Source organism: Egretta garzetta, unplaced genomic scaffold, assembly GCF_000687185.1.
Source record: "Egretta garzetta isolate BGI_Z169 unplaced genomic scaffold, ASM68718v1 scaffold827, whole genome shotgun sequence".
Taxonomy (NCBI): Eukaryota; Metazoa; Chordata; class Aves; order Pelecaniformes; family Ardeidae; genus Egretta; species Egretta garzetta.
The window spans coordinates 72,211-81,921 of record NW_009260280.1 but is presented as its reverse complement, the minus strand read 5'-3'; the positions used below and the strand labels follow the sequence as shown (position 1 = coordinate 81,921).

Sequence of the window (9,711 nt, the reverse complement as noted above, 5' to 3'; positions counted from 1 at the left end):
TCTTCAGCCATGTTCTAACAAACTTTGTTAGGCAATAGAACAGTTCTGTAGCATTTTTGGAAACACATCTTGATTTTTTTTTTTTTTTGTAGCTGAGTTTTTAAACTAAACGTGAACATTTGCTACCGTCAGAATGAGGAGCAGCTACCTACTGGCAGGTGGCCGTTTCTAGTCTTCTGATTCTCAGTATTTCAATGTTCAAAAGGCACAGAGTTTTGAAAGGTGGGGAAGGACTCTTTTGGTTGGGTGCTTGAAGAGCGATTTGTTTAGTTGGGAGGAAGGCTAAGATATGACCTGTTTAAAATGAATGGATGTTTCTACATGGAGAAAATAATTAGTGTTAAATTCACTGTTTTGTTACTGAAAAATAGTCAAAATGAAAACCAGGCAAATTCAACTACAAATAAAGCTCTCATTTTGATCAATTAGACTTAATAACCATTGGAAAAATCTGTCAAGGAATGGATTTAATAACTGTTTTTTAATGTTGTCAGGTCTGGATGTCTTTCTAGAATATAGTCTTAATCTGTACCCACACACCACTGAACTCAGTATAGATTCTACCAAGTGGGAACCCGTGACACGAGGAAGGTTACATCCAATAGTTAAATCATCTTGCTAACCTTAAACTCTGCTAATAGTATAACATTGCAGTGGGTTCACAGAAGAGCAGCAAAAAGTAGCTTACAGATGGAGGGAATTAATTTTTGAGACCAAAATGTTAAATATGTATGGTTTGGCACATGAAGACGTGAGAACATAAATCTGCAAATATTTATAGATGTGCTGGGAATATTTAGCATAATTGAAAAGGTTTACAACTGGGAGAAGTCAGATGAGGACAGTTCTTGGAATATGTGAAAAGGCCTTTTAACAGTAAGATGGATAATCTGACTTAATCATCTAAAGTCAGTCTCGAAAGCTTCATTTTTAGGGAATTTAATAAAAATTAAATTGAATTAAAGAAACCCTATTGAAAACACAATAGCACCAAGGAAGATGCTCTAGATCATTGTTTTGCTCTGTTGCTCTTTGCGTTTGTCGGGGGATTTTGGAGAACAGGGTTGTCATCTGGCACGCCGCTGCCTGTCATCATTGCCAGTGCTTCTCTTCGCTTTCTGATGTCTCGTTTTGAGTAGGGATGCCTGTTTAAAGAAAACAGAAAAGAAGCAAACAAAAATGTGGATGTGAAAACACTCCGTGCTTTCAGTTGATGGGGAAACTGAGCTGAGTCAGGGCGTAGAGAACTTGCCAAACCCACCTGAGCATTTCTTCTTTAAACTGACTTTAAAACTAAAGCTAGAAACAGAACTGCAGTAAGATTATTCACCAAAGTGAGCCATCATTAGAGCATGGCAGCTGCAGCTGGTTTTAATACTGTGTTAAATGTTACTGAAGAATATCCTCTGCTGTCATTTCAGAGTGGATTGGAATAGTAATGGCAATATCCCCGAAAGAAATTTCTACATCACAATGTAATTGTCTCTTGCCTTAAGTTCCCATGGCCCCAATTTTGTCACTATCTTTGGAATCATAACTGGCATTGGAAGATTTAAAAGATACAGCATGATTCATCATGTCGCTAACTTTTGTTTGTGTCATATCCTGAATTCTGCACTAGAGGATAACAGAAATTAATTTATACAATAAATCTTCAAGACACTGTTGAATTAACTCAATTCTCAATAAAAAATTAGGAATTCTTATTTTTTATTGTTTGAAATGAATATTGACTTAAATTTGCATGCTATTCTGAGACCTTCAGATTATAAGTCAGTCAACTGAAAATGTTTCCTTGTAATTCTAGTTTTTACCTGTCCGACCTTCTGATGTATAGATTTCTATGTTATTTGTAAAAGAAAATCTTGAGCATGAAATTTATGATGGATTTTTTTGAAGGAAACATCATGGACAAAAAAGGAAGATCATTGAAACGGAAAATGTTTGCACGTGGTGATTTTTAGTGTTCTTCCACTTAAGCTCTGACACTGTTTGTTTGACCCAAGCTTATTTCCTTTCCATTAGCAGTCAAAATGACAGATGGAAAAAAGAGTAAAACCCTTTCAAGAACTTTTGTTCTTTATCCTAGCATCTATATACAGTCCAGTACAGCTTTAATTCATCTTCATTTAATTTGGACTTTTAACATAATGCAATAATTTGTGTATCATTCCATTCAGAAAAGACAGATGTTTTGTTTGTGGTGTCTGCTGTATTTTTCTGGGTAATTTTATATTTTATTTCCTAGGGAAATGAAATTTATATGATCACTTGAACTGTTTCCCCTCTCCCCTAGGTAAATTATGACTAATTTCAGCCAGCTTCAGGGAAAAGATAAATATATTCTTGCAGATTGGTAACTGGATAGAGAAGAGTTATCCTAATTTATGTCCCAGTGAGGAAAGGCAGAAGCAGGGACTCAGCAGTTGGCATGGATGAGCTCAGGGCCAGCCAAAAACATTGCGCTGCCCACTGTGGTTGACGGACAGGTGAGAAAGCAGTAGGTAGTTTGGGGGGGTGTATGATGAGGAGATAGGAACGTGGATATATGAGAGTTGAGATTTTTTTCTGGTGCAATAGCATATTTCTGTGCGGTATCTTCCAGAATAATCCATGAAGAGTGGATTATTTGGGTTTTGCAGAAATGGGAAACTCTGTACTAATTCGTATTGTTTTCTTAAATGCTCATAAGTCCATAAGTATATGGAATAAAACCAGATGACGGTTTAATTTTGTGTGTGTTAATGTGTGATGATACCATGCTACCTCCGTAGATGGGCTGGAGGAACAAAAAAACCCACAAAATCAAAACACCCAAACACAAACTGACTTATTTTACGCATGTTTGACCCAAACTTTAAAAAGAGCTAGTAACATCAAAATGACCCAAAACCTCTAAAAAGACTGGGAAACCACTGATGCCCTTGCACATTGTGTGAAATGTTGAAGATTGAGTTCTCCGCCTTCTCTGGGATGCATGGTAACTAAGATCTACGTACCTAGACTTAGGGGACATAAAATTCACTCAAAGTGGATTTTTGCCCCAGTAACTCAGCCTATACATCCCTCCCCAATCCACTAAACATTTAGTGTAAACTATTACGTGGTAGTAGATAGTTTGGAAAAGTAAGAAGAAATTGGGGAAGTGTGGGATAATCTTTTCCAGTTCCAGGAATCAGTGGCTTATGACTGGTACTTCTCAGCCAAAAAATTTCAGCAGGCCATTATGGTATATAATTTAATAATCTTTAGATCCATTTATTATTTTGAGTGTTTTAAGTTTTTAAAAGCTTACATAATTCTTTTTAAATTAATTTACCTACTATGGAGGCCAGGGTTAATGGTCTTAAGATTTACTCTCTTGCCTTAAAATCCTTAAAACAATATGACATTGGACATTTCTCTGATACAGAGCTTAGTTTAAGCGACAGATTGCTGACTGGACTTATATGTAGTAGTTCAGCAAAGTCATATTGGAGTTCCTTTATCACACTTACCTGGTTATGATTTGCCTCTCAAATCTCATTTACTGGCATGTTGAGATAGGTTCTTTAATTCCTATCTTGCAAAGGATGGCCTTCTGTAAGTTGACCTGTAGTGAAAATTGATATAAATAGTTAATTTGGCTTTCTTGCTAATTTTTCTGTTTTCCTGGAACTTTCACTTTTGCCTAGATCATAACTGAGCATCATCAGTTCTACACAGTCCTACTCATTGTGCCATGTTAAAAAAAAAAAATTAAAAAATCAAGCTAGTTTTGAGATATTTAACAAATTGTTCTTAGGAACTTGAGGGTTTCTTTTTTTCCTTTTTAACTTTATTATGGTGTTCTAATTTTCCAGAGCTTATGCTTTGTCTTGTTTTCTTTACTTGGATACAGCTTCCAGCATTTGAAGCTTGCTGTTTTAATTAAAATATTTGTGTAACCTGTAATTGTGTTTGGTTTTCGTTGCTCTAATAGCCTCTTTGATACTGTCCTGTATTTACTCTGAACATCTAATGGTATCATTTTCTACAGTCTTAATATTACCTTCAGTCTTTTTATACTTGTATCTTATTCTTCTAAGTTTTCAAAGTCCTGTAATAATTCTGTAACTTTGATTTTTATGAATTAAGTATTTCCCTGGAGAATTAACTCAAAATTGACAAGGAAAGAATTATTTCCCTTACGTGTCTGTTTAGTGTAGTGTTTGAAGAGGATGAAATAAATGTCATGATGATGAATAATTTTCACTGCGTAGTCCAAGGGTTTATATTTGGGAATTTTTAGTATTAGTGATGGTGTTTAGTCCTGAAGGGCTGCTGCTTATATAGGTCCTTTATATTTATGGCATGAATTATGTTATTTCCAAAACTTTGGTTCTGCTGCCAAAAGATACTGCACAAGGCTTGAATGTTATTTCAGACAAATGTTTGCTTTTGCTATAGGATAAATAAAAAATTCTTTCCATGTTGAATTTTGTAAACATAGTCTACAGCAGAAGTCTCTCTTGCAGATCATAGCTTCCTATCCACTGGAGAGGCAGACGGTTGCTCTGTCTTTACAGGTCTTGTCCCACTCTCCCAACGATAAGATGAAAGCCAGGCTTTTATTTTTTATTCTCTCTTTTTCATTCCTTGCTGGTAACAGGATAGCTACCGACTCAAATACTGCCCTTCCAGTTATTTCTTTCTTGTGAACTGCTAAGGAAGGGAGTTTCTAATAAGAACTACGACTCCTTATTTGTTCTAAATTCTTGAGTTTTGACATGTTTGCTTCAGGCACTTGGCTACCTTCATGCATTCTCCTCTATATTCAGTATTCATTGAGGTTTTAACCAAAGAGAGTGAAAACCCTTAAAATATGTATTAATAAAAGCCTCCACCCCCACTTTTGTTTTTTCTTTTTCTATAGGACATGCTACTGTCCCCAAGCAGTGCTTGCTTGTCATTTAGGGCCTGACTGCGTGTGACATTGCTATCACTTTTGTTACCGGAACCTTAAGCTCACGTGCTTGTCCTAAGAGCCTTCCCATCTCAAGGGTGTGCAGAGTAGCAATGCAGTTCCTCCTGTTTATGCTCTGAAAATCATCTCACTCGATTTTCAGGAGAGAGTTGTATTATGAACCAGAGAGCCTGATTCTAAAGTAGAAGAGCAGTTCTTAAACTCTTGCACCTCTTGAGTTTAATAGCCTTTGGAATGGCTGGTGTTTGAGTTTAATTGTAAATTACTACGCAATAGGACAAATATACTTGGTTGCATGAGACGCACAACTCTATCTTACTTAGTTTGAATGTTGTTCAAATATTGTTCAAAGGATGGCTCTGACAACTCTAACCTTACCAACAAATTCCTTTTTCTTCCCTTTTGAGGAGCCTCTGTTTTCAACTGAACTCTCTCAAATTAATGCTGGTGATGGGTTCTACTTCTGACACCGAATACAAGTTACTTTTCCCTTCATACTGATTCTCATAGCAATTATATGGGATGAGATGATCCGTAATCTTTCTGCTATGGCTATACTACTTTCTACTGTAATTCATAATAAGTCACCTAATTTTGTTACATGTGCATTTAAACTTCAAAGTCAGTGACAGCTAAAGATAAAGAGTTGTGATGCTTAAGGCTGGGATGTTTCTCTGTTGTTAAGTAGCTTCTTAGGAAGTTTTGAATTTCAGAGTAGGCTGATGAAGCGTTATTGCAGCTGTATGACTGTATTTGGCATTTTGGTATCTGGTTCTGATATTTTTCCACGTGTATTACAATACACTCACTCAATGCTGCTGGTTGTGCTTAGTTTCGCAAGGAAGAAAAGTTTATAAATAAGAATAAAAATTTACAACAAAGTTTCTTCTCTGTACCTTTGTTAGAATTATTTCCTAAGGTGACCAGAAATGCTGTTGGTATATTTATACTGAATGCTTCTAGGGAAATTTGGATTTGAAGGGTAATAGCTGTCAAATACAAGGTTTTCTGTGAAAGGTGCCTGTGTTTACCTTTCTTACAGAAGGGACAGGTTTGTCTCTCTCTGAGTAGTTGGTATAATGGAAAAGTACTACAATTGCCAGCTTGCTTTGCTCCACCAGCTATTGTAGTAAATGGAATTGCTCCCTGACACTGGGCAAGGATTTAAATTTTTGCCTGTAAATTTGCTTCTTAAAAAGATAACGTCAAGGTAATTTGAAATAATGGAACTGTTTCATGTGAATGCTCAAAGAGCTGAACAAAAATCTGTGGCTGTTTCCATAGAAGTGAAAGTGAAAGCTGCACAGTGAGAATATATAAAGGTGATGAAATGTTATGAGGCTTAATAGTATGCAAGTGGTAATTGTCATGAAATTTAGGATATATGCTTCTGTCTAGTTCTAGTGAAAAAAAAATCCAGTTATTAAAAAAAGAAAAGTTATTTCTGGGAAAAGAGTAAGATACTCATAATTGGAGTAGGGTATAAAACATATGTATGTGAATGTATGCATATTTATATTTATGCATATATATTTATTCTGATCTATGTATAATAATTCTGTGGCATGTTATTGAAATTGTGCTATTCTTTTTTCCCTCCATCTGAACAGTACCCGGCAATGCCATCTACTTCTTGATGTCTTCAATTCTACAGAACATGAGTTGACCATCAGTGCTAGGAATAATGAAGATTTAATTTTGCATGCTGGGGAATGTCAGCGGTAAGTGCTTTCAGCATTAAAAGGGTCCTGGTTTTAACCCTTTTATTTATTTATTTATATGCAATTGAGATATTTGGGGCCTATTTTTCTCTTTAAACATTGTACACATGTCAAAGAATATGAGAGTTTTACTTTCATTAAGGTGCGTCACTGAGGTCTAGCAATATCTCATGTGAATTTACTTTGGTTATAAGTCTAGTAGTACTGAAAAGAAAAAAAATACAAAATAGTTGGTTCTGAGGTGTACAGATGGATATAGCATTGACCTGTCTCGTTTAACTCATTTTTGTAGAATACAAATATTTTAATAAAATTTTCATGTGCTCTGAACATAGTTCTGATATTAAAACCTAATCTCATAGTTCATTATCCTTTCCCAGTTTTAAATAGTCTTTTCTTTATGTGGTGTCCCAGCCATTTCATCAGTTTTCCTACAAAGAAAACTGCAGGAAAGAAAAATAGAATTGAAGAAAAAGCCATCACAGTCTCTGTGGAAAAAATATTCTAGATTAAGTAGGCTGTTATGTGTATCAGTTCTTACAACCCTGCTAAGGTGATGTAAAGATCATTTTGTAGCAAACTATAGCCATTACTTGTCATAATATATCTACCTAGGATTCCTACTGCTGCCTGTACCCCAGGTTGCTTGGTTATATCATTCAGATGATCATTACATCTCAATGACACCATTTTCATCTTAAAAAGATGAAACTGTGAAAAAGGAAATGTTTCCATTTGGTCATGGCCTATCTGCACAGTTCTCTTCTTTGGGGAGAGTTGTGCTGTAGTCTTAAATCATGCAATTGATAAACTTATTTAAAGAGAGAGAATTTAATCTTCAGATCTCAGTCCGAATGTTAACTTCAAAGTAAAACACATCAATTGCAAGGCATGCAATTGTCAAACCCAAGTACAGAATATGTAACAATAGCAGTAAATCTGGAATGCTTTTTGCCTTAGTGTCTCCGAAAGCAGGACCAGGAGAAAATACACTAACTCAAACCAAGGCTGAATTTTCTCAATTTAACTTTATCAAGGAATGGACAAAAATATCAGTAACATACAGTGCTTGTTCCTTTTCTTTAGAAAGAAGTGGGTTATTTCGTTTTTTTAAAAAGCAGTCTAAATGCTCACCAAAACATTCATGTTATTATCCATACTGGTTTGTAATTTTTTTTTTTTTTTTTTTTTTTTTTTTTGTAGTTGATAAACTCCTTGAAAATTTTCACTCCCAACTTTTGGGACAATATGTAACAAATAGAAATAATGCTACAAATACAGTTATAAAATTACTTTGCACCTCCTTGGTTGAATTACTTTTATTTTGCTATGGATTTAGTAATTTAAGTTTAAATATCCTTAAATCGTTATATTGTAATGGCTATAAACCCTTTCAATAAGTCTTTTGAAACAGTCGTTTATCAAGGCAGATTGTATTTTTTGCAAGTGATTTTTTATTCTTACTGCAAAATATTTTATTGTTTTACCCCTGGGTAGAAGTTCCACTGTTTTTTCTATCAGTTCTAAACTCATGTGTTATCTATTTCCTGAAGGATTGGTGCTTTTAATTGTAACAACGTGTGTATAGCTCCTATAAAAAACTCTATAGAGTTTTAATGTTTAGTCTGATGGATCTGCTACAGAAACTTAGGTCTAACATAGACTTGGCCTTAAAATTAGTGTATTCCTCCTAGCAAAGTGCTTTTGTTAATCTTACATCAAAAAAAGCCAAATCAGAAATCTTCCCCCCTCTTTTTTAGCAATGGTCAATGGTTCTAGGTTCCTTTTTTTTTTGACATAGGACAATCATTCTCAGGAGTTTGCATTTGAACCAAGTGTTTTCAGTCCAGATATACAATGCTTTTCAACAAAGCCTACTCCTAGATTCTCCTTTTATAATTTTTTATCACCTTTGAACATCAATTTTTTCGTTGTTGTTAATATCTGATCAATATTTAAAGAGAGTCAAGTTCAGTTTTTTTCCCCTTTCCCTGTACCTTCTTGATTCCATCCTCCTTCTTAATGTTTTCCTCATTCCACTTCTATTTAAATTGTAACTTTTTTTTTGCCAGCTTTGGTCACTCTTGCTTCCTTTTGTAATTTACTCTCCCTCCATTCATCACCATCATTTTGAAATCTTCCTGTCCTGACAAAGCGTAGATAGCAGGAAATTGTTTTCGTCGTCCCTGTTCTTATTGCTGGAGACGCGTAAGTGTTTTCACATTCTCTGCCTGCAGACTTACAAAGAAGGATAATGCTCCATCCTGCTTACTGCTTCCCTCTCTGCTTCCCAATTTGTATGTTTAGAAAGTAAAATAACTTGGAATTCTTTGATGTGTTGCTTCTCTTTTCTATATTACGGAGCCGTCGCTGTAGAATATGTTTTACCCTCCTGTGCCTAGTGAAAGGGAATTTGCAGGGGATTCTTCCATTGCTTTTATGTAAAATGAAGAATGGGGATGGAAGGCTCTGGATGCTACAGTTATTAAAGCACTCTCCATAACATATTTGATGTGTAACTAAGGTTCACAACTGGGGAGGGTGTAGGAGTGGAAGCAGAAATGCCAAAAAAAGGCTGGGATCAGCAGCAGATCAGTACTGGCACTGCCAAATCTTGCTGAGTCCAAGCAGGGCAGTCCCTGGTATCCATCTTACAGTATCCATATTATTTGGTACTTTCCAGCCCCCTCCTGTCCTCCGGCTTATTTGTGTTTATGTAAAATGGATTAAATGCATAGAATATTACACACCCTTTTTACTTTAAGGTCTGAAGTGACGTTTGCTTTGATTAACTTAAGAGATAGGGAAATAACAGCTGTTAAAATAATGCTGCATGCAGTATGAAAAAGTGGTATTACACTACTAAGGGAAAGTGTCACCCGTTAGGCCAGTAAAGTACTAATTGAAAACACGGCTTTCTGAACAGAAAGATTATTCTGCTGACTAGGAACGAATTATCATTTTAGCTTTCAGAAAACCTTAACCTTACAATTTACTGTAATTTTTCAGGCATTGATTGGGAATATTTAGTGTGTGTGTTGTAAC

At 35.4% G+C, this 9,711-nt stretch overlaps 1 protein-coding gene across 1 annotated transcript in view; it reads left to right on the top strand.

Annotated features, from left to right (window-relative positions):
- Positions 1-9,711, top strand: part of LOC118452669 (trafficking protein particle complex subunit 9-like) — a gene marked incomplete at both ends in the record, with an annotated part of 164,296 nt that overhangs the window by 86,597 nt on the left and 67,988 nt on the right. Inside the window, one exon of the mRNA XM_035897915.1 lies at positions 6,556-6,666. Within this exon, the coding sequence (XP_035753808.1) occupies positions 6,556-6,666 (111 nt within the window). The remainder of the gene's footprint in view (positions 1-6,555; positions 6,667-9,711) is intronic.